Genomic DNA, 21,027 nt, shown 5'->3' on the forward strand with positions numbered 1-21,027 from the left:
GGGAGCTAGTTAGTTTAGCAGCAACAGCAGCAGCAGTAGTAAGAGTAGTAGGTGTAAAAGGTGACCGTCATGCCGGTTTAGATGGAGAAGACCAGGGAGGGGTGAGCAGCAGTAGATTGATGACACTTAGGCATGGCATCGGGCATGGATGGGAAGGGAGAGAGAGAGAGAGATGGAGAGAAGTATAAGCTTGTCTGGTCAGTCGGTGTAGCCAAGAGGAATACTTTCAGTCTCTTACAGCGTATCTACTGAGTTGACTAGTAGAGTGAATGAGTGGTGATGAAAAGAAACAGGAACTGTCACAGCTGCCCCGTTCGTAACGCCTGAGGGGGAAACTGGCGGATGAATGGCTGATAGCAAGCCACCCCCGGTCAGTGCCCAGGATGCCAATCCGGTGTGCGTGATGATCATTGGCTCCTGCAGGGGGTTGGCACTTCATCACAGTGCAGCCAAGATCCATCTCTTCCCCCTTGATTGGCTGCTGGTCGGGGTTCTTTTCCAGTTGACGCCCGTACCTTACAGTACTCAGATACTACTTACATACACACTCTCTTTCTGTCTTTTGCTTTCGGAGATACAAGATACAATCAAATTCAATACCATTTAATTTACACCAGAATACTCCAATGCTACCTCACTATCTCCTTACTACTTGCCATCAGCCATGGATAGATGAAGACTGGATGTTGGGCTGAAATGGGTCAAAGGCCCGTTCCGCAACCCATGCCGAGTGGGGAATTGTGGGCAATCTCCGATGTCACTGAAGAATTCAATCAAATCAATCAATCAATCAATCACCCTACAAGATATAGTATGATACATACAATTAGAGGACCTCCGGGACAGGAGGGAAAAGAAATTAACCAGGACAAATCAGAATTCATCACACAGTCTGCTTCAAAATTCGCATCACGTTGTCCCAATCCTTCTTTTTTTTCCACTCTCTCAGGGGATGATTAACTTTTGGGTGTCCCCGCCACGGCGCTTGCAGGAAATGGCCGAACTCCCCTTCGGTACCGATTTCCTGCCTGGGGTTCCTCTCCGACCCTCGCAGATGGACCCTCGCGGTTGGTGCAATAATTACCAGCATTAATCACTATCCACTAAGCAACTAACTAACCATTCCATTCGATTTCTCTCCCCCCGCCTTCATCAACCCCTCGACGACCGTTGTGACTAGACTACGACTAGTCCTGTAGACGCTGCTGGCTGACCTATCTTTAGCTGCGAGCCACCGTAGTCCCCCGACTAGTCGCTCTGTCGTGCAGCTCTCCTGCATACTCGTCGGTCACCTGAGTCTGGGGTGTCTACCATTGGATCCCTCGTCCATCTCTATCCCCATCCACCATCACCATCACCACCAACCACCACCACAAACACAAACTATCGGTGATGCAATGGGTACCCTGGTCCGGTCTCTATTTCTGGAAACCCCTCGCCCACGCGTTTCTATTTAAAAGTTCGGCAATGCGCTAGAATATCGTCACTCATGCTTGCTCGTATTCCTTATCTCAGGGCTGATCGATCATCGATCGTGGGTATCCTATCCCTAGTACTATGCACACTCTAACCACTGACCGCACTGCTTGCTATACATAGACACACCCGCCAGTCTAGCTTCCTCCAACCACATCCTCAATTCCCTCTCTTCTTCCTCTTTAGGCCATTCCCTGGGCCACCTGCTCCTGCCGCTCCTGCCACACATTCTTACCGGAGCAGGAACACACCATCTTGTCGTTATCCCACACCCCCGCGCTTCGAGCGATCACTCCCACTAAAGTGTCAGGGTCTTCCTGTCGAAAGGGCCCCTCCTGGCTCTTCGACACTACCATACTGCGCCCAATCATCTCCCACACCGCTACCGGGCGATCCAAAAATACATTGCCCCGGCCCTTGTCGTTCACCTCAACCGAGCCAAAAATGCCGCGGGGTTCCTTGACTGGCTCCGAACCCAGCACTTTAGCCTTGACGGCCTCCCAAATGCCGCCGGTGGATCCAGCCCCCTGCGAGATATCCCCTGTGTCGCGTACCGTGGCATAATACTTGCCGGGAGTAAGGCCGTTGATCGTCAGGTCGACCAGGGTCATGTTGGAGGAGACCTGGACCATGCGTGCCAGACCACGAATCTTGTTGGAGACGCTATTCGAGTGGGTTTCCAAGATACACACCGCGGAACCTGCAATGGTGCCATCAGCCTCGGTGTACTGCCTGGAGTAGGCAGGTGATAGACATACTGTTGGAGGTGCCACTGCCTCGTAGAATGGCATCCCGTCCCGTAGCTTGGATAGCGGAGACAATCGAGCTGGGTGGTGCCGTCCCCTCGATGAAGACTAGCTGGTCCTTAAGGTTTGCCTCGACCTTGTTGATGCCTGACCGGTCAGCTCGAGCACAGGGTTGCAATGCGGATGCGCCTACCCTCCAACTTCTTCAGCGATGCGGAAACATCCTTGACGCAGCCCTCGCAGGTCATCGGGACCGCAAAGGTAGTCTAAGCGATTAGTTAGGCATTCCCCTCAAGAGATGCATCGTCAACCCTGGCAAGAGCCCACCTGAAACGGTTCAATCATCCTGTCTGGATAAAAAGTACTACAACACCAATGTGCATGTGAGTGTCACCGTAGAAGAATGAAGGAAAAAAGAAACTGTGGATTCTCATGGAATGCCCCTCGAATGTAGTTGATGCGGGACGAGGCGGGGACGCTTTGAAATCAACCCAATCGGGCTTAGTCACTCTGTTCTCGCCGATAGCGTCATCCGACCAATCAAGCATCACTTTCTCGCCGCAATTCCGTCCGCGTCCAGCTTGTCTACAGCTGCTGCTTTGCATCCGGCACTCTCTCCACAATCCCATCCATCCATTGTCATTCGCCCCACGCCAATCCAGGCCATCGCAGCATGTCCTCCAAATCCAGATGGGCCACCGACGACGACCCCGAAACGGAAGCCATCCTAGCCCAGCGCAAGCGCGAAAAGGAAGAAAAGCGACGCGCCAAAGCCGAGAAACAGCGCCAGCTGGACGAGCAAGCCAAGCTCCAAGCCCAACAAGCTGATACAGATAGCAGCGCACCGCCAACAAAACGTCGCCGACTATCAAACGATTACATCCCAGACCAACAACAAACAACAGCCACCACCACCACCAACAATGAACCCACCATCCTCACCTTCCCAGCCCAAGAATGGGGACCCTGTCGAAACGTCACCAACTTCGAACGCCTCAACCACATCGAAGAAGGCTCCTACGGCTTCGTCAGCCGCGCCAAAGACATAACCACGGGCGAAGTAGTAGCCCTGAAGAAACTCAAAATGGACAACTCCCCAGACGGATTCCCCGTAACAGGACTCCGCGAGATCCAAACCCTCCTCGAAGCCCGCCACCAAAACATAGTCTACCTACGAGAAGTAGTAACAGGCACGAAACTAGACGAGTATACCTCCCTCCACCCTTCAACCCTCCCATCACGCAATCCTAACCAAATCCACAGAATCTACCTAGTAATGGACTTCCACGAACACGACCTCAAAACCCTACTCGACGAAATGCCCGAACCCTTCCTCCCCAGCGAAATCAAAACCCTCCTCCTCCAACTCCTCTCGGGCCTCAACTTCCTCCACGACCAATGGATCATGCACCGCGACCTCAAAACCTCCAACCTCCTCCTCAACAACCGCGGCGAGCTCAAAATCGCCGACTTCGGCATGGCCCGCTACTATGGCGATCCGCCCCCGAAACTCACCCAGCTCGTCGTGACCCTCTGGTACCGGGCCCCGGAACTCCTCCTAGGGGCAGAGAAATACGGCACCGAGATCGATATGTGGAGTGTGGGGTGTATCATGGGCGAATTGTTGACCAAGGAACCGCTATTGCAGGGGAAGAATGAGGTCGAGCAGGTGTCGAAGGTGAGCCTAACCCCTCCCCTACCCCCCAATCCTCTTCTTTCCAAGACCCATTACTCTGTTAAGGTTCACGTTGACTGATAAATGATGTGGTGTAGATATTCGCCCTCACCGGCCCGCCCACACCCCAGATCTGGCCTGAGTTCAGATCACTACCGAACGCCAAGTCACTACGGCTGCCGCCTACTGCATCTACTGCTACGGCGGGAGGAAACCCACCTTTATTGCCTCGGACCAAGTTCCCGTTTTTGACGAACGCTGGGCTACATCTGCTCTCGTCGTTGCTGGCGTTGAATCCCGGGGTGCGGATGTCGACGAAGGAGTGTTTGGCGCATCGCTATTTCAAGGAGGATCCTCGGCCGAAGCCGAAGGAGATGTTCCCGACGTTTCCGTCCAAGGCGGGTATGGAGAAGCGCAGACGGAGGGAGACTCCCGAAGCGCCGAAGCGGGGGCAGGAGGCTCCGAAGCTGGACTTTGCGAGTGTATTTGGTGGGCAGGGTGGTGGGGAGACGGGGGAACAGGGGGCTGGGTTTACGCTACGGCTGGGCTAGTATGGAGCCTGGTTTAATGTCTTATAATGTGCATATAGAACCTCGTGTGATTCAGGTTTTGGAGCGAGATGTCTCGATATCCAAAATACCTGGATGTATCACTAAAATACACTTCCAAACTGAACAGCAAGGTGTGATAAGGAACGTCACAGGTTAGGTAAGATGTAAAGTGAAATGAAGGCGGCGTCGACATCACTCACGTCAGCATGGCCTCACGAAAAGTAGTGTCTGTCGATAGCCGGGTATGTCATAAGGTACTCATCTGAATCGCTGGTGTTATACTCGCGTCGGAATGGCCGTGTGCCACGTACCTGGACGGGCGTGCGCGGGCCAATGATCTCGGGGATATCATGCACTCTGGCCGACGAGTTGCGGTCGAGCCCTGGCCCACTGTACAAGCAGCCATCACCGCTGAAGCTGCGCTCCGCCTTGGTGGCGTTGTTCCCCCTATCCGGACGGAGGTCGTTGGATTTGTCCACTAGAAAGTACTCGTCTCGCAATGCTAGCAGCGACGCCAGATCGTCCTGAGACGATTGGCTGCGCAAGACCGACGCATCGGTACTATGTTCACTCAGACGATCCTCTGCTCTAGCCGGGATTGAGGGCATATTCTCTGTCGAATCAATGCAGCGGACAATGCGATTACCGGCGCCTTCCTGCAGCTGTCCAGAAGTAACGCGCATATCAATCGTAATGCGAGGTATTTCACCACCATGATTCGACGGTTCGGAAATTTCAGCTGATGGCGCTGCTGGGGAGCAGCTGTTGGTCGAATCCACTGCCCTCGGTGAGTGACCGGCTGAATGTCTAGCATTCTCGCAAGCTTCGTATATCACGTCCTGTTCTCCATCGTGGCTTTCACCCAACTCTAGCCTTTGGCACAGCTCCAAAGACTCTATAGCCAACTCAGCATCTATGATTTGTGAATTGGAGACGTAGGCTGCCATATTGGCGCTCGTGTCAACAGGTCTGGCGCTGCTTGTGTCGACGATTGGCACCGAAAGATTGCTGGGTCTGCTCGCGCTGGCCGCACCATCCCTGTCACTATCGACTGTTCCAGACGGCAACTGTGGCTCAGAAGCGCCACTGTTGGAAGGAACAGGAACTTCGATGCACAGACCCTCGGTCTCGCTGCCTGCTGCCTGCGAAAAGTACGACTCGCTAGGATTGCGGGAGGATGAGCTCGGAATCGTAGGCTGAGGATTGTCTCCTCCGATAGCATCTGTAGACGCCACATTATGAGGCTCCGTTCCCCTATCTTTATTGCTCGACGTTGGTCGAGCATTTGAAAAGGTCAAAGTAAGTAATTCTTCAGTCTCCCGATGAGGCACAACGGTCGACTCTGAGGAAACGGTACCATCTTCCCATACAAATGGCCCCGGCAGACTCCGTAAATACCTGTCCATGTTGCCATCCGGCGGGTAGTTGCAGCTGATGCGCTGTAGGTCAGTACCAAACTCAACATCTTCCTCCGTGCTAGCCTCTGACACAGTCGACGAGTAGAGCGTGCCCTGCTGGTCGGAGGAGCCCTTGGCTGAATCCGTGGATGACCAAAGACTAGGTATATCATCGTTATGGCTTGGACGAGGAATGGGACGTCTGCGAAACCTAGGTCGGAAGGACAAAGAGTGCATTTTCCCCATTGACTTCTTCGGCAGGCTTTGCATCCACTGCTGCCATGATGTAGATGCAAGCGAAGGGTTGTGCCGCGGGTTTTGCGGATCAAAGACGGGGTAGTGGGCGCTTTCTTCGCAAGTGGTGGGAGGAGGTGTTGATGGTCGTCTAGTTCTTCATGCTATCTGTCAGCTTGCAGAATCCACAGGATCATATAGTTCGCCTACCTATTCCGGCTCATGGACGGACGAAGAGACGAGAACGACAACGACTGACGACGTCTGCTTCGGCCACTGCTTGAACCCTCAGACTTCATGGCTGTGCTATTCAAGTGCCTGATATTGACTCAGTGAATCAGAAGCTTGGAGCAGAAGTTGCACAGAAAGATACTTTGCGGGGAAATGATCTGGATAGTGGGAACCCAGTTGGTAAATAACCAGCAGCAGGCGATGCCAAAGTACATACGAGACGGGTCATGCCGGGTGCATTTGCAATGTTGGACAAGGCAGGCATTGAATTGAGTGGCTGCTTCTCTGCCTGTATTACCTGCATGGCGGTTTCCTGAAATATCTCGGTTGTGAATGTACAAACCAAGTGTCGGGGATATACTTTGATTGGCTCCTCAAACCGATTTACTATTTATGTTTCGTAATGGATGCTTTTCTGGTATCAGAGTTAAGCTTAAATTGATAATATGGCAGACTACCTGGGGCTTACCTGGCGAAACAACCATCTTATTTGGGTCATACTATAAACTACTAGACCAAGGTGTTATTTCTGATAGCTGACAGTTACTAAACTGTCAATAGTATCACGGAGCTGTGCTACCACCACACCAGCCTTCGTCCATGCCACACCCTCTCCCTACCATTTTCCTGCGCTAAGTCTACCCCAGAAGATAAGGCTTGTTTTTAGTATATGCAGAAGCCAAAGCCTACCGCCATCCCCTTGAATTCAGATCCCTAGTGTGCTAGGCCTGAGACGCGAGAATAAAGAGCAAAGTCTATCAGGTCACAACTTCATATCACAGCATCAACAACCATACCGAGCCATGAGAGCTTTGAATGAAGGATCGGCCAGAAGCTGCGTCGCATTCAGACGCTCCTCGGGCGAGTATAGGAATACCTTCTGCATGACGGAGAGCACAAGTTCTCGTTCAGCTGGGTCGGCATCGGGTCGATAGCGCGCAAGCCCTGATGCGAGGGTGTTATTCTTATCGGGCGTTCGATTCTGGTCGTACCAGGAATCCAGGCAATCATCATAGATGTAAGAGCCTTTCCATTGCTCTGGTAGCGGGCCCAGACGGGCGGTAATAGTCGTCAAAACTCCGCCTATGTACCCATCATGGAATGGTCGTCCCCCTTGGTAAAGTTCAACAAAGTTGACCATGTAGCTCCACATGTCGCAGACAAAGCTTGGAGCTTCTCCGTGGAGACACTCCGGGGAGCAGAAACACAGAGATAGATCACCGGGTTGAGCCACAGGGTCGCCGACCTTCATGGCCAGACTGAAGTCAGCGAGATAGAAATCTTCTATACACAGAGTTTCAGGGACTTGTATGGGCCGCACCAGTTCTCCGGGCTTCCAGAGCTCGACGTCTTGGATAGCTCTCTTTGATAACCAAGTGAGCAATTCATATTTAACAGTCCTGTTAAGATTGTGAAGAGATGCCCATTCCCCACAGGCAGTTTCTCTCGCTCAGATCTTGACGAAGATTCATCAGATGGCGACGATATGAAATGTGTAGAATAACTTACCGCAGTGCACAATTCCAGCGTTGTGCAGAGCTTCCAACGCCTGTAGCAATTGCTTCGCAGCTGACATGCGAGTACTTATAGCTAAGTTCGTCAGTGTATAACGGTCAAGACACGGCCCCATCAAAGGAAACACCATAACCCTATGGTGACCTTCGCTTCCCTTTAGTATAAAAGTATCTGAATATGTCACAAGGTGGGACCTGTCCTGCACGCTCTGAACGATCTCATCTTGTATACGTAGCTCGATGCCTCCGTAATCGCCAGTGCACAAGACTTTGACAGCAACATCTTTATTTTCCTGGAGGTCAAGGGCCATCCAGACCGTCGAGAAACCACCAGAACCGAGCTTATGCTCAATCAGATATCTTTCATTGAGAATCTCTCCTCAAGGCAAATAGGATAGAAAACGCTTGGCGTTACCTTCCGATCATACTTTTCCCAAGGCTCAGCAAATTCATCGAGCTCAATCTCTTCATCCTCTGTGCTCGCAAAGTCTCCGAAGTCTGTCATGTCATCTTTTGCAATTGCTTGCGGTGAGACGCCAATACTCACAGTCGTTGAAGCTGATTGCGCCATCGTCCTAAGGTGTTTGAGTCGTCTTAAATTATCCGTGATATCTGACACCCGAATATGCTGGTCGGCTGCCCCAGAGTCGCTTAGGAATATTGTGGGTAAGACAGTAGTATGTGAGCTTTGAGACCCGGCACATTTCAGGCACTATGCAGTCGATAAGGATGGGTTGCACTGCCGGTTGTTGGTGGTGATAGTCCTAGTTGGAAGGGACCTCATGTTTTATACTATAGACCATACTTTAGGCCTGAGGTTGGAAGTGGAGTCTGAGCACTTCACTTGACGTACATTTACAGTGAAGTACAGTAAATGCTCTATGAATAACCTAATCCAATGATTAGTAGAACATCGGTAGTTCCTGATCATCATACTGTCACCGAGCAGTAAACACAAGAATTCAATTCAGATGTCATCTATACGGAGTACCCTACTGCTTATACTATAACACCCGACTTCGCGGCAACCAGAGGTTGATGTAGATGCTTGGATCAAAGACCTGCTCACCTGTTGAGACGCAATTAGGGAGTAACTCTTTACCTTTTCTAACTATAATGTGGCATTGCAGCCACTTAACATTATTGAATCCTCCTAGTGTTTGTATAGCCAGACAACAGTTGTATCTAGAGTATCTCCTATAACAGAAGGAACCCCCTCCCTTCTTCTCACAAATTCACAGTGCTGCAGAACCTGCGCTTCTACCTAATTGAAGGGATGAAGTGATTTATTCACCTCTGGGGTAACTCGGGCTAGTTATTCATCTCATTCAAAATGAATGTTGTTCCATTCGGTCTCCAGCCTCCTTTCCTTCCTTTCCTATATCAAGCTGCTATGCTATCTGTAACATCAAAGAGTACTCAGCTTTTGCAATGACGTTTACTAACGTTCTCACCGCTGATCTTCATGAGGGAACCGTCGATGGAATTGCCATTAAATGGAATCACAGCGCTAAAGCTAGGCTGACTACTAATGCCATCGATTACGAAGTGGACGCTACCGCTATGAAGGCAGCTACTGAGCACTTTACGCACAAGTGCTCTAAGCACCTGGGGAAGACCACTGCCATAATAATGTAGGTCTTCTTTCCTCATTTTTAGGACTTGAATCAGACACTCACTTCTTTCCTTCTAGTGGATCTTTCCATAAATTCACCACGGTCACCAGATCCGGCAAGAAGAAAGCGGTCCACTCCCATGAAACCCTTCCCCTAAATCCAGGCGGCGTCAAGGTCCATGTGAACGTTACCTTGCCCGATGGAGGGCTCGTACAAAATGCCCAGTGGAGAGGTGAAGCGTCGTATTGAGAAGAAGGGCCATAGCAGACCCAAGCCTGTCCGTAGGCGAGTATGCTGAATTGTCCGACAGGGGTAAGTCTACCAATAGCAAAACACATGAAGCAATACGATCTGATCCATATAGATACACCGTCCCCGGTCTTGAACTAGTTCAAGCGCCAAAGAGAAAATAGCAGAGTTGCTATTAGAACCCTATCGGGTGGTTGACCGTACCAAAGTTCCGTGGATTGGCTTTCTTAAGTTATCAGCAAGGACAACAAAGGCTTAAGACTGATCAAAAGCAACAGCAGCGCTATTTAGGGCTACAGCAACGCCGAATGCAGAATGATCTTCCTGAGGAACACTGACAACATGCATCACAGCCGCGAGCAGCAATGACGAGCCAAACAAGCCTTGCAACACTGTAAGATATCAGAAATACAAGCACTGGACAAGGTCTTTGCAGAATAACAAGGGTCGCAGGGATAGACGCTGAAGATTCTGGGTAATTGGACCCAAACACGCCCTGTTTCGAGTCTTCCGGGGAGGCTACGCATATGAGAAAGATGAAACATGTAGGAGGCAAGTCATAGACAAAAAGAGGAGGCGATAATGGCTCATACGTAGCTGACCAGTCAGATGCAGCACTTTTTCAAGTTAATGACAGCTTTGTAGATGTCTCCTCCTTTGTTGTTCATGTAGTTGTGTTTAGCTGCGGCGACGACCTTCCTGCGTTGTAGCATACACTGCTTATGGTTTCAAGTGTTTACGTGACTTTGACGTATTTGACGATATCCAGGGCTTTTTCTTTACTTCAATTGATGAAGCACCTGCATAGCTAGCATCTCCTATAGCACGCTCGAGCAGGTGCAGTGTAAGAGGATCAATTTGATACGTCCCACGCCTACTAAGAGTACTGCTTGGACAACTTTCGATTGAGTGTGATCCTATAAGAAATCTTGGACATGTGAGATTTTGGACATGTGAGAATATACAGAATGAGGCTAGGCCTAGGTTTCTAAACTGATTCAAAATAAAGACATACTTCGAGCTTATGTAGGATATCCTCACCTTATGTGGGATATTCACTCAGCAGCGGCTGCGCCGGGCGAGATGACGGGAGCGGAGCTAATGGCGGAGCTCGAATTCCTTCCGTTCTGTCAGCTCCTCCTGCTGTCACCAGTTCAAGCAGCCGACAGATTCCCATCATTGGTAACTGAGTTACACAGGAAGCTCAATTGATTCCATAGATTATTGATTCTAGTCTTATTATCATTTAACCCTCACTTTCAGTCCCTAAATCTCTACCGCCATGGCCGCGAGCCAGGATACCGTTTCCTTCGATGCGATCATCCAAGCCGGTATGACCATCATTCCCCGACTCACCCACGCAGAGCGCTTGAGACTAACAGGCTTGATCCAGATCGCAAGAGAAGACGCAACGAAGAACTAGCAAACAAGCTCCTGAGCAAGAAGAAATCGACCAACCCGCCCACGAAACCGACAGGGAAGACGCAGAATGTGAAGCCAGGCAGCCTAGCAAGTCGGATCGGAGTAGCGAAGGTGAGGAGATCAGGAACTCTGCAAGCTTGCTCATTCTTGTCGCATAACTAATTCGATGTGTCGCTCCATTCAGCGCTCCGCATCGGCTACTCTACCGGCCAAAACCACTCCTCCAATCCCAGCGCCCGCGCGGCAGGGTGCCCGACAGAACGCAAGGCCATCGAACAAGCGCCGTCCTGATGAGAACCGCCTTCTTTCTGCGCTTAATCCCGCGAGCGGCCAGGCTAACGTACGAAATGGGGGTGGACTGTCGATCAAGGGAAAAGGGTCCGGGCCATTCGTTGTTGTCGGTAGCAACTTCGCGCCAGGGACTACGGCGGCCGATATTCAATCAGCTCTGGAACCTGTTTCCGGCCCGATATTGCGCTGCTGGGTCACTGCGCAACATCCTGTTGTCACAGCGGAGATTACATTTGCAGAGAGACAGGCCGCAGAGGGGGCCGTTGCCAATTTTCACAACCAGAGGGTAAGTCACTCGTCGCAACTATTAATGATTTATTCTAATCGATCAGGCCGACGGCCGGATCCTCTCATTCCACCTTAAGCAACCTGCGAACCCCGACCTGTTCGAGCGCTCCAATGCCCAGCCCGCCGTACAGAACTCCCAATCGTTCAGTGACCTCCGCGAGCAAGCAGACCGCGATCGCCGTTCTCATCGCTTGGCCGATGCAGCTGTTCAGGACGGACGGTGGGGATTCAATGATCAGAACCAGGCTGGCCAAGGCCCATCCAGGGGGAACAATCGCAGAAACCGGGGTGGGCGGAAGGCAAGGGGTGGAGCACAGAATACACAAGAAACAGGCCTCTATAGCGATGAGATGATGGTCGACGCACCTCAGCAGAACCAGCGAAACCGGGGCCGGCGGTAATGCAGCCATCAGTGGTTCAGTCTGAAAATACGACGTTCTTTGATACAGGCTGTTCAATTGAACAGGCAGGATGGATTTACTTCTTTTCTGATTACATGTTTTTGCAATTGCCGTGGCTACTTAGAATGAAGACCTGTACGATATGAAGAAATACTTATTTTTTTTTTTTTCTGGACGAATACCCTTTGGCCGTAGACAGATCAAATAACTGACTGGAGCGGATTATCGGCAGCTGATATGATAAGAACGCAATCACGTGTGCGGAAGTTTTGCGGAGAAGTTGGAGAGCTTCATCTGCATTATTTGCTGGATGATGATCTTGATTTTTTCAAATAAGGGTTTCCCTGCCAATATCGTACCAATTAAACATATGAATTAACTCGCTACTATTTAACCGAGAAACATCGAGATGAACCACGCAACAAGGCGCGCCGTGAGGCAGCTCCTCAGAAAACATCCCAACCAGACCCTCTTTCTTAAATCGCAACGATGGTCCTCAACTACATCCGCATCTTCGACATCTACCTCTGAAACAAGAAAATGGTCGACACCACTAGCGCAGACTCTTGCCAATGCGATCAAAGTACGACATCAATCCAATTGTCATTGAGCCAATCTAATCCGCACTCTACCAGGTAACCGGACCCGTTCCTATCGCCGCCTTTATGCGCCAGGTCCTCACAAACCCCGAAGGAGGCTACTACACGACGCGACCTGAAGGCCACGGCGAAGTATTCGGCAAAAAAGGAGATTTTGTCACCTCACCCGAGATATCGCAGGTCTTCGGAGAACTGGTGGGGATCTGGACAATTGCGGAATGGATGGCGCAGGGACGGAAGCGCAGAGGAGTGCAATTGATGGAGGTTGGACCGGGGAAGGGCACATTGATGGATGATATGTTGCGTGTGAGTTGTCCAGTTGCTCTGACCTTGCGACGTCTTACAACTACTGATACGGACGGAGCTAGACATTCCGGAACTTCAAGATGTTCTCGTCGAGTATAGAGGCGATATATCTGGTGGAAGCTAGTGCCACGCTACGGGAAGTGCAGAAGAAATTGCTGTGCGGGGATGCAGTCATGGAGGAGACGGATATCGGACACAAGAGTACATGCAAATACTTCGATGTTCCGATCGTTTGGGTGGAGGACATCCGACTGTTGCCGCATGGTATGGAAGCATGACTGATATCTGTGCGATGAACATCTTACTGATGGATTGCCCTACAGAAGAAGAAAAGACCCCCTTCATATTCGCCCACGAGTTCTTCGACGCCCTCCCCATTCACGCCTTTGAATCCATCCCTCCCTCTCCAGAGAACCAGCCTGAGCAGAAGGAAATCATGACTCCCACCGGCCCAGCAAAACTTCACCAGCCCTTGAAGCCAGCCAACACTCCCCAATGGCGCGAACTCTTGGTCACCTTAAACCCGAAGGCCGTGGAGGAGAACATTGAAGGCGAGCCCGAGTTCAAGCTCACCCTCGCCAAGGCATCGACGCCATCCTCTCTCGTGATCCCGGAGATCTCCCCGCGCTACCGCGCCCTCAAATCCCAGCCGGGATCCACCATCGAAGTCAGCCCGGAGAGTCGTATCTACGCAGCTGACTTTGCGCGCCGTATCGGCGGTGCCTCAGAACCACCCCGCACGGTCACAAAGGGCGCTGCTGCTTCTGCGCCGGCCCCCGCGAAGCGCACATCGTCCGGTGCTGCCCTGATCATGGACTACGGCACTCTCAATACCATCCCGATCAACTCCCTGCGGGGTATCCAGGAGCACAAGAATGTGCCGCCGCTCTCTTCACCAGGACAGGTGGATGTCAGCGCTGATGTGGATTTCACGGCGTTGGCGGAGGCGGCGATCGAGGCTAGTGAGGGCGTGGAGGTGCATGGGCCGGTCGAGCAGGGTGATTTCCTGCAGGCGATGGGCATCGAAGAGCGCATGCAGCAGCTTCTGAAGAAGGTCGATGATGAAGAGAAGCGCAAGACACTGGAGACAGGATGGAAGAGACTGGTAGAGAAGGGCGGTGGCAGTATGGGCAAGATCTACAAGGTGATGGCCATCGTTCCCGAGAACGATGGCAAGCGTCGACCGATTGGATTCGGTGGTGGACTTGTGATGTAGTAGCTGTCGATACTGCCCATGTATAATACAATATAGACATGTAGACAATCAACCAAATACCCATATATTATGACTGTTATTCTAATGCGCCAACCATGCATCTACCCCATATTCTTTACCCATCTACCCAACCCAACCCACCAGTGAAAAGAACGAACAAATAAAAAGGGTATCACCACCAAACCAATCAATCCCTCCAAACCCAACCTCATATCCATAAATGAAATATAAAAAAATCTAATACTCCCTCCAAATATCCTCCACCCAAGCCTGCGTCAACCTCTCATCAGGCCCATACTTCTCCTGCCACTGCACGAACCCACCCTCGAGGACAAACACCTCCTGCTTCTTACTCTCCTCCTCGCCGAGGATGCGCTCGCGCTCGCGGGCATACCGCAGCGCAGCAGATGGCCCGCGCTGCTGGCTCAACGCGCAGTGGAAGACCACCTTTTCTTTGTCCGCCAGGGTGCGGATGAGTTCGGGGAGGCGGTAGTCTAGTGAGGAGCTAGGGACCCAGGTGGAGGTGGTGATGTGGCCGCCGACGTGGTCTATACCAACTTATTAGTATAGTGGATCGAAAAATAGTAGAGAGAAGGAATGTGGGTATACGTACCAGAGTCACGCACATCGATAATGGCGAGTTTGCTAGGCGTGGATGTCGAGAGGAGGAGGGCTGAGAGGGCGTCGCGGCTGATGCGGGGGAGGGTTGCAATAGTTATGGAGGACATTTTTATGGTATAATTTTTCGGACTGGCGGAGGAAGATATATATTGATGTGCAGAGGGGGAGAGAGCGGGGGGTGCTATGTTCTGCTTCTGCAAAACCACACGTAAGTCAGACTATACTGTCCTTGAACTAACTATCAAATATTAGTCCAACGTAAGTATACTGGAGTATGTAGCGGAGCAGCCGGCGGAATCAACTACGCAGTCACGTGCCCGCAATTTCCGATCCGCAACCCGCAACGGGCGAGATTTATCCTCATATCCAACAAATAACAATTTCCTCGACGCCTGTCCGCCTCCCACCACAACATTCAGCTAGGATAGGACGGTGTTATTTTGGGAAAATACACCCCTCCAGCTACCAATTGACTAGGATTTGTCGAATCAATCACCATGGACATGCGCGCCCTATCCCGCAGCCTCCTCCGGGCGAAGCCAACCACGACCCTCTACAAGAGCTGCCAGCAGCAACAGCATCTCCTCCCAGCACGAATTGGCCTGCGCTTCTCTTCTGACGCCTCCTCCTCCTCTTCCTCTTCCTCCTCTTCTTCTTCCACCCCATCCAACAAGAACAACACAACCACACAACCCCCGACCCGCCAAACACAACAACCCTCCTCATCCCCATCAACGTCCCAGAAACCCACCGACTTCGACCAAATCCTCAACAAGCTCAACTTCAACAACACCACCACCACCACTCCCACACCCGGCAGCAATGCGGCAGTTACACCCGGCAGCACCACCCGCGCCTTCAACGACAGCCTCTCCCTCTCACGCGCGGTAGGCCTCTCCGCCGAGACGGACGGCCTGCGGACGGCTACATCCCTGCGCAAGATCGATCTGAAGCTGGGCCCGACGCTGGGAAGACAGGTGACGGTTGAGCCGGAGCGCGGGATGGATTTGCCGGCGGCGTTGAGGTCGCTGAGCACGGTGATCAGTCAGAATAAGATGAAGCAGTCGTTGAATAAGCAGAAGTACCATGTGCGGAAGGGTATGGTGAGGAAGCAGCTCAGGATGCAGAGGTGGAGGAAGTTGTTCAAGTTTTCGTTTCAGGCGACTGTTAAGAGAATTCAGAAGATTAGAGGGCAGGGGTGGTGATGCAGTGATTTTCTTTTGGTTACCCAATTGGGGGGGGTTGTTGTGTATAGAGAGGTATGTATGTGTATGATGGGGTGAGTGGGTAAAAGGGTTATTATTTTGTGTGTACTATATTGTTGTTAGTGTTGTTATTTTTCGTTGTGTTTTGTTTTGTTTTGTTTTTGTTCTGCTATGTCTGTGGAATTTACACATGAGATACTATAACTGGTAGTATATCTTGCATCTGTTTGTATCTCCAGCTATCATCATCCGCATCAATCATACATTCAATCAGTCAATATACACATCAATCCCTCTTCCCACTCATATACCCTCCATACCCATACCCTCCATACCCAGCTCCTCCCCCTCCTACACTACCACCACCACCTACAGCAACAGTCGCAGGCGAATACCCTCCATATCCATTCATCCTAACCCCATTCCCATTCCCACCAAACCCCTTCCTCCCAGCACCGCCAGTAACCCCCAAAATACCCTCCCCCCTCCCCCGTCCCCTACCATAAACCCTCTCCCAATAAACCGCCAACACAGCCCCAACCACCGCAGCCAACCCAAAAAACACGACCCTCGAAAACCACCCCCCACAGCTTCCCCCCTCCTCCTCCTCCTCATACCCATCCCCACCACTAGGCCACCCAATCCCCCTTCCCCCCTCCACCCACTTCACACTAAACCGAAACGTCAACGGCTCCCCCCTCACAACCTTGGTCCCATGACCCTCCGTCCAAGGCTCCCTAGCCCCGCGATTATCAAACTCGGGCACACTATACGCCGTGCCCGCAACCACATACCCGGGGTCTTTGCGCTTCTTCTTCTCCGTACTAGCCATATTATGCACCAGGACATTCATATCCGTCCATATATGCAGATGGCTTAGCTGTAGCGTGCCCTGAATGGCGAAGGTGATGGGCGTGTAGGCTTGTTCGCCGCCGGTGGAGACATCATCATCAATTATATCGATGTCTGGAGAGGAAGGGGAGGCAGAGAGAAGCGGTGCGGTGGGCACGCGACAGGTCATGGGCACGTCCGAGTGGACGTAGTACTCTAGTAAATGGTAGAGTTCATCGGGGAGGGAGGCGATGGTGCATGTTAGGGTCTGTTCGGCGACGCCGTAGTGGAGGGATAGGGGTTGGGAGGTCTCGTTGCATGTTGGGAAGGGGATGTATTGGAGGTTGCCCAGGGGGTCGGTTATCTATATTTTTTTTATTTATTCCTCTATGTTAGTTGTATTGTGTTGGGTTTGGGGGGTTATTGTGGGTGGGTGGGTGGCGTACGTGTTCGCCGGAGTCACTGATTACCACCAATTATGTTAGTAACGTTGTTGGATTGGGATGGATTGGATTATTGAGTGGACATATATAACTAGGGGATTGGAACGTACATCGTCCGGTTTAGACATGTTACTGGCACGGCTTGACCATAACTGTAGCCGGGGTTTGCTGTTGCGCGTTGCTCACTGCTGCTTCTCCCCGCTGCGGTGGATGTGTGGAAGAGGAGACTCAATAGTCCATAGTGATAGATCCGATGGAGGGGTGCCCTTTCAGGAAAGGGCATTATGAATAAATAAGAGAGAATAAATAATTGATTCGGAGCTCTCGCCGGCCAGCGCAATGGGGAATTTCGCGCGCTGGCGAGGTAGAAGGCGGGTTTTGATGGTCAGGAGAAGCGGCGTGGTCGGAGCCGCGGTAAGGAGACGGACCCTTTTTTGCTTACCGACTTGAGTCTATTTGGACGGCATGTTGCACTTGCTACATAAGAGGCTACGTACATTCAACGCTACTGGTTATTCCTTGGTATATTTCTAGGATTCATGCGACTTAATTGTCTACAGTTCAGTTGCAAGTACTGCACTGTCCAACAGTTTCATTGCTAACTCATAATTAAGGATGACACTCGTGGCTTCATCAAAATGACTATGTACTCCTTTTGCTATTTCAATCCCTTTTCGTATCCAAAAATTTACGCCAGGTTGGCCTTCTTCTTGAAGGCAAGCAGCAGACCGCTGGTCGACGCATCGTGGTCCGAGCCAGCGTCCGCGGTCTCGAGCTCCTTCTGGATCTTCTTGGCTAGCACCTTGCCCAGCTCCACACCCCACTGGTCGAAGGAGTTGATGTTCCAGATGGCACCCTCGGTGAAAGTGAGGTGCTCGTAGTAGGTGATCAGAGCTCCCAGAGTGGAGGGAGTGATCTTCTGGGCCAGGATGGAGGTCGTCGGGCGGTTGCCCAGGAAGGTCTTGTGAGAGACCAGGTTCTCAGGGGCACCCTCGGCCTTAACCTGCTCAGGGGTCTTTCCAACCATCAGGGCCTCGGACTGGGCCAGGAAGTTGGAAGCCAGCATGCGCTGGTGCTTGCCGCCCTCAACGGGGTTGTGCGACTCGGCGGCCATGATGAAGTCGGAGGGGATGAGCTTGGTGCCCTGGTGCAACAGCTGGAAGAAGCTGTGCTGGGCGTTGGTGGCGGGCTCACCGAAGAGGATGGGGCCGGTGGTGTACTTGACGTACTCGCCGGTGCGGGTGATGGCCTTGCCGTTACTCTCCATGGAGAGCTGCTGCAGGTAGGCAGGGAAACGGTGCAAATACTGGTCGAAGGGAGCCACCAGGTGGGTCTGGGCGCCGAAGAAGTCGCTGTACCACACGCTCAGCAGACCACCGAGAACGGGGATGTTCTGCTCCAGAGGAGCCTCGCGGAAGTGCTTGTCCATGGCGTGAGCACCGGCCAAGAACTGGTGGAAGTTGTCGTAGCCGATGTACAGAGCGACGGACAGACCGATGGCGCTCCAAACGGAGTAGCGACCACCCACCCAGGACTCGAAACCGAACATGTTCTTCTTGTCAATGCCGAACTTGGTGACCTCCTCCTCGTTGGTGGACAGGGCCACGAAGTGCTTGGCAATGTGAGAGTCCTCCTTGGCAGTCTCGAGGAACCACTTCTTCGCCGTGTTGGCGTTGGTGGTGGTCTCTGCAGTGGTGAAGGTCTTGGAAGCGATCAGGAAGAGTGTGGTCTCGGGGTTGGAGTTCTTGAGGGCCTCAGCGATGTGGGTGCCGTCAATGTTGGAGACAAAGTGCAGCTTCATGTCGGGGGCACCGTAGGGCTTCAGAGCCTCGGTCACCATGACGGGACCACTAATTGTGATGTTAGCAACGGCTTTTTCATTTCATCACTTCCATTGGCCGACTTACAGGTCGGAACCACCGATACCGATGTTGATGACGGTGTCGATCTTCTTGCCAGTGTAACCCTTCCACTCACCACTGCGCACCTGCTCAGTGAACTCCTTCATGTGCTCGAGAACGGCATTGACATCCTCAACGACGCTCTTTCCGTTGACCTGCATGGGCTCGTTGGAGACATTGCGCAGGGCAGCGTGGTAGACGGCACGGTCTTCGGTGAAGTTGATGTGTTCACCCTTGAACATGGCATCACGGAGCTCCTCGACATTGGCTTCCTTGGCCAGCTTGACCAGCAGAGCCAGGGTCTCCTCGGTGAGGAAGTTCTTGGAGAAGTCGAAGAGGACCTCGGAGTTGTCGACGGTGTTGTTGAAGGTGCGGCTGAACTTCTCGAAGCGCTGGGGGTCCTTCTGGAAGCACTCCTTGAGGACGATGTTACGTCCGACGGAGTTGTGGTGCTCCTGGAGCTCCTTCCAGGCGGAGAGCTCGGTGGCCTGCGAGAAGCTGGGCATTGTGGTGGATGATAGAGCTTTGACCGACGATGGGAAAATGTTAGCGCGGGGCACAATCAGAGGGGGGATTGATGCAGACGAAGCTTGGATGGAGCTGGAACAGGACGGATGCTTACCTTTTACTTTAAAAACAGATGAAACTTGAAGGAAGGAAGAAGAAGAAGAAGGCAGGGAAAAGGGAGGAGGGGTAGCAGGGAAGAATTGAAGGGGAAGAAGAATAGTAGTTTAGAAGGCGGGAGTCGCGGAGGGGAGAGGAGAGCAACAAGACAAGGTATGTCGTCAACCGGCGTGTTGGGGTCCGTAGGAGGGAGGGGCTGCCGTGGGGCATCCACCACAACCAGCAAAGTGACGCAGATTCATTCCCCCGGTGGGCGCCTTTCCCATTTGTCCTTGCCAGAAACCTCTGCCGGTCAGCTGAACGTTTGTTTCCCGTTGCTAAACAAATTGTCTTGCGTTGATCCTGTTTGTCATCACTTTATTCTAGACTTCTACACCTTTTTGGTGATCACCACTGGAAAGCTATCCGTATCATCACTTCCACACTCACAGCAGTTATCTCCGGCGATTTCGTGTCTGTGTCTCCGGCCGCATCGTCATGGGAAGCTTCATCATCCAGATTGACCGGGCTCCACTAAGACAGTCCTGGCCATTCTGCCCAGGATGAATCACAGTAATAGCCGGTTTCAAGGTCACACCGGGCACTCAGTCCCATCCTGCGTTATCAGGACCCAAGACCACGTCCCCAATAATAGAAATAGAAATAGTAATAGCTACAGATGTATGTTCCTGTCAGTCCCTCGGAAAAAAGGTCGCCGTGGAATTGTTACCCCCACGTCCTGCCTTCCAGATCGTCTATCGAAGGCTCGGGAGCTTCGGTCGAGATCGTTCCATACTTTCCCTTTTAGCCGGTTGCGTTTACTGTGTACTGCTGTGCCTTTACCGATGTCTCCATTCTACCCCTTATGGTTTACCCCTGGATTCAATTGACTATTGCCTCATCGTAATCATAGCTCACTTCTTCCCTAACGTTCTTCTGATGTTCAACGACCAGTGGAATCTGGATGTGGCCGATTCCACTAGGTAAAGGGCAACCTAATAACAAGTATTCCGTCTGGATCCGAACGAGGCCGTTAACAGGGAAATGTCAATAATGGGGACTGCTGTATGATCCTCCCAATAAGAAATTGTATTCAATGTCATGTTGAACAACTTCGAAGCTGGTGACCCCCAGAGCTATTCATATACAATTGCCTATTCGATGCTGCATATGCATGAAGAGGCTCTGTCTGTCGAAGAATTAGCTCTTCC

The 21,027-nt window shown here is 51.8% G+C and overlaps 10 protein-coding genes across 10 annotated transcripts; 4 read left to right on the top strand and 6 right to left on the bottom strand.

Annotated features, from left to right (window-relative positions):
• Positions 1–1,599: 1,599 nt before the first annotated feature.
• BO85DRAFT_450379 (copper chaperone CCS1) lies at positions 1,600–2,660 on the bottom strand. Its single transcript, XM_025660360.1, has 4 exons — positions 2,550–2,660; positions 2,416–2,488; positions 2,235–2,369; positions 1,600–2,176 (listed from the first exon to the last, which is right to left on the bottom strand). The coding sequence occupies exons 1-4, from the start codon at positions 2,565–2,567 to the stop codon at positions 1,659–1,661; spliced, it is 744 nt and encodes a 247-aa protein (XP_025514269.1). The 5' UTR covers positions 2,568–2,660; the 3' UTR covers positions 1,600–1,658.
• On the top strand, positions 2,561–4,570 carry BO85DRAFT_450381 (kinase-like protein). The gene is made up of 3 exons (XM_025660361.1): positions 2,561–3,428; positions 3,486–3,900; positions 3,996–4,570. The coding sequence occupies exons 1-3, from the start codon at positions 2,896–2,898 to the stop codon at positions 4,446–4,448; spliced, it is 1,401 nt and encodes a 466-aa protein (XP_025514270.1). The 5' UTR covers positions 2,561–2,895; the 3' UTR covers positions 4,449–4,570.
• BO85DRAFT_450382 (uncharacterized protein) lies at positions 4,454–6,503 on the bottom strand. Its single transcript, XM_025660362.1, has 2 exons — positions 6,290–6,503; positions 4,454–6,236 (listed from the first exon to the last, which is right to left on the bottom strand). The coding sequence occupies exons 1-2, from the start codon at positions 6,376–6,378 to the stop codon at positions 4,661–4,663; spliced, it is 1,665 nt and encodes a 554-aa protein (XP_025514271.1). The 5' UTR covers positions 6,379–6,503; the 3' UTR covers positions 4,454–4,660.
• A 504-nt stretch (positions 6,504–7,007) lies between these two features.
• Positions 7,008–8,329, bottom strand: BO85DRAFT_469610 (kinase domain-containing protein; the record flags this gene model as incomplete). Its single annotated transcript, XM_025662340.1, has 4 exons — positions 7,008–7,710; positions 7,745–7,766; positions 7,820–8,198; positions 8,240–8,329. 4 exons carry the CDS (start codon positions 8,327–8,329, stop codon positions 7,095–7,097), a joined length of 1,107 nt encoding a protein of 368 aa, XP_025514272.1. The 3' UTR covers positions 7,008–7,094.
• A 795-nt stretch (positions 8,330–9,124) lies between these two features.
• On the top strand, positions 9,125–9,830 carry BO85DRAFT_497069 (uncharacterized protein; the record flags this gene model as incomplete). Its single annotated transcript, XM_025663977.1, has 4 exons — positions 9,125–9,458; positions 9,518–9,672; positions 9,726–9,752; positions 9,805–9,830. Exons 1-4 carry the CDS (start codon positions 9,256–9,258, stop codon positions 9,828–9,830), a joined length of 411 nt encoding a protein of 136 aa, XP_025514273.1. The 5' UTR covers positions 9,125–9,255.
• A 990-nt stretch (positions 9,831–10,820) lies between these two features.
• On the top strand, positions 10,821–14,451 carry BO85DRAFT_478736 (uncharacterized protein). Its single transcript, XM_025662908.1, has 8 exons — positions 10,821–11,020; positions 11,083–11,222; positions 11,296–11,688; positions 11,735–12,087; positions 12,491–12,674; positions 12,727–12,996; positions 13,059–13,260; positions 13,320–14,451. The coding sequence occupies exons 1-8, from the start codon at positions 10,972–10,974 to the stop codon at positions 14,210–14,212; spliced, it is 2,484 nt and encodes an 827-aa protein (XP_025514274.1). The 5' UTR covers positions 10,821–10,971; the 3' UTR covers positions 14,213–14,451.
• BO85DRAFT_478737 (phosphatase YCH1) lies at positions 14,243–15,085 on the bottom strand. Its single transcript, XM_025662909.1, has 2 exons — positions 14,826–15,085; positions 14,243–14,760 (listed from the first exon to the last, which is right to left on the bottom strand). Exons 1-2 carry the CDS (start codon positions 14,938–14,940, stop codon positions 14,450–14,452), a joined length of 426 nt encoding a protein of 141 aa, XP_025514275.1. The 5' UTR covers positions 14,941–15,085; the 3' UTR covers positions 14,243–14,449.
• A 131-nt stretch (positions 15,086–15,216) lies between these two features.
• Positions 15,217–16,536, top strand: BO85DRAFT_450386 (mitochondrial 37S ribosomal protein bS21m). The gene has a single exon (XM_025660363.1). The coding sequence runs from the start codon at positions 15,331–15,333 to the stop codon at positions 16,036–16,038; it is 708 nt and encodes a 235-aa protein (XP_025514276.1). The 5' UTR covers positions 15,217–15,330; the 3' UTR covers positions 16,039–16,536.
• On the bottom strand, positions 16,325–17,595 carry BO85DRAFT_489157 (uncharacterized protein; the record flags this gene model as incomplete). The annotated part of the gene is made up of 3 exons (XM_025663583.1): positions 16,325–17,233; positions 17,316–17,331; positions 17,423–17,595. 3 exons carry the CDS (start codon positions 17,593–17,595, stop codon positions 16,325–16,327), a joined length of 1,098 nt encoding a protein of 365 aa, XP_025514277.1.
• A 405-nt stretch (positions 17,596–18,000) lies between these two features.
• BO85DRAFT_374261 (glucose-6-phosphate isomerase) lies at positions 18,001–19,719 on the bottom strand (the record flags this gene model as incomplete). Its single annotated transcript, XM_025656120.1, has 2 exons — positions 18,001–19,162; positions 19,220–19,719. 2 exons carry the CDS (start codon positions 19,717–19,719, stop codon positions 18,001–18,003), a joined length of 1,662 nt encoding a protein of 553 aa, XP_025514278.1.
• Between the last annotated feature and the right edge of the window lie 1,308 nt (positions 19,720–21,027).

Source organism: Aspergillus piperis (assembly GCF_003184755.1).
Source record: "Aspergillus piperis CBS 112811 unplaced genomic scaffold BO85scaffold_12, whole genome shotgun sequence".
Classification (NCBI taxonomy): domain Eukaryota; kingdom Fungi; phylum Ascomycota; class Eurotiomycetes; order Eurotiales; family Aspergillaceae; genus Aspergillus; species Aspergillus piperis.

Bases quoted from the DNA above. Each gene is read 5' to 3' on its own strand.
- BO85DRAFT_478737 (XM_025662909.1), bottom strand. From the start codon at position 14,940: ATGTCCTCCATAACTATTGCAACCCTCCCCCGCATCAGCCGCGACGCC. The intron at 14,761-14,825 runs GTACGTATACCC...AAGTTGGTATAG, and splicing joins TATCGATGTGCGTGACTCTG to ACCACGTCGGCGGCCACATC.
- BO85DRAFT_450386 (XM_025660363.1), top strand. From the start codon at position 15,331: ATGGACATGCGCGCCCTATCCCGCAGCCTCCTCCGGGCGAAGCCAACC.
- BO85DRAFT_450381 (XM_025660361.1), top strand. From the start codon at position 2,896: ATGTCCTCCAAATCCAGATGGGCCACCGACGACGACCCCGAAACGGAA. The intron at 3,429-3,485 runs GTATACCTCCCT...CCAAATCCACAG, and splicing joins ACAGGCACGAAACTAGACGA to AATCTACCTAGTAATGGACT. The intron at 3,901-3,995 runs GTGAGCCTAACC...GATGTGGTGTAG, and splicing joins AGGTCGAGCAGGTGTCGAAG to ATATTCGCCCTCACCGGCCC.
- BO85DRAFT_478736 (XM_025662908.1), top strand. From the start codon at position 10,972: ATGGCCGCGAGCCAGGATACCGTTTCCTTCGATGCGATCATCCAAGCC. The intron at 11,021-11,082 runs GTATGACCATCA...GGCTTGATCCAG, and splicing joins CGATGCGATCATCCAAGCCG to ATCGCAAGAGAAGACGCAAC. The intron at 11,689-11,734 runs GTAAGTCACTCG...CTAATCGATCAG, and splicing joins CCAATTTTCACAACCAGAGG to GCCGACGGCCGGATCCTCTC.
- BO85DRAFT_450379 (XM_025660360.1), bottom strand. The intron at 2,370-2,415 runs GTAGGCGCATCC...CTGACCGGTCAG, and splicing joins ATCGCTGAAGAAGTTGGAGG to GCATCAACAAGGTCGAGGCA. The intron at 2,177-2,234 runs GTATGTCTATCA...GCACCATTGCAG, and splicing joins AGGCAGTGGCACCTCCAACA to GTTCCGCGGTGTGTATCTTG.
- BO85DRAFT_450382 (XM_025660362.1), bottom strand. From the start codon at position 6,378: ATGAAGTCTGAGGGTTCAAGCAGTGGCCGAAGCAGACGTCGTCAGTCG. The intron at 6,237-6,289 runs GTAGGCGAACTA...GATAGCATGAAG, and splicing joins CCGTCCATGAGCCGGAATAG to AACTAGACGACCATCAACAC.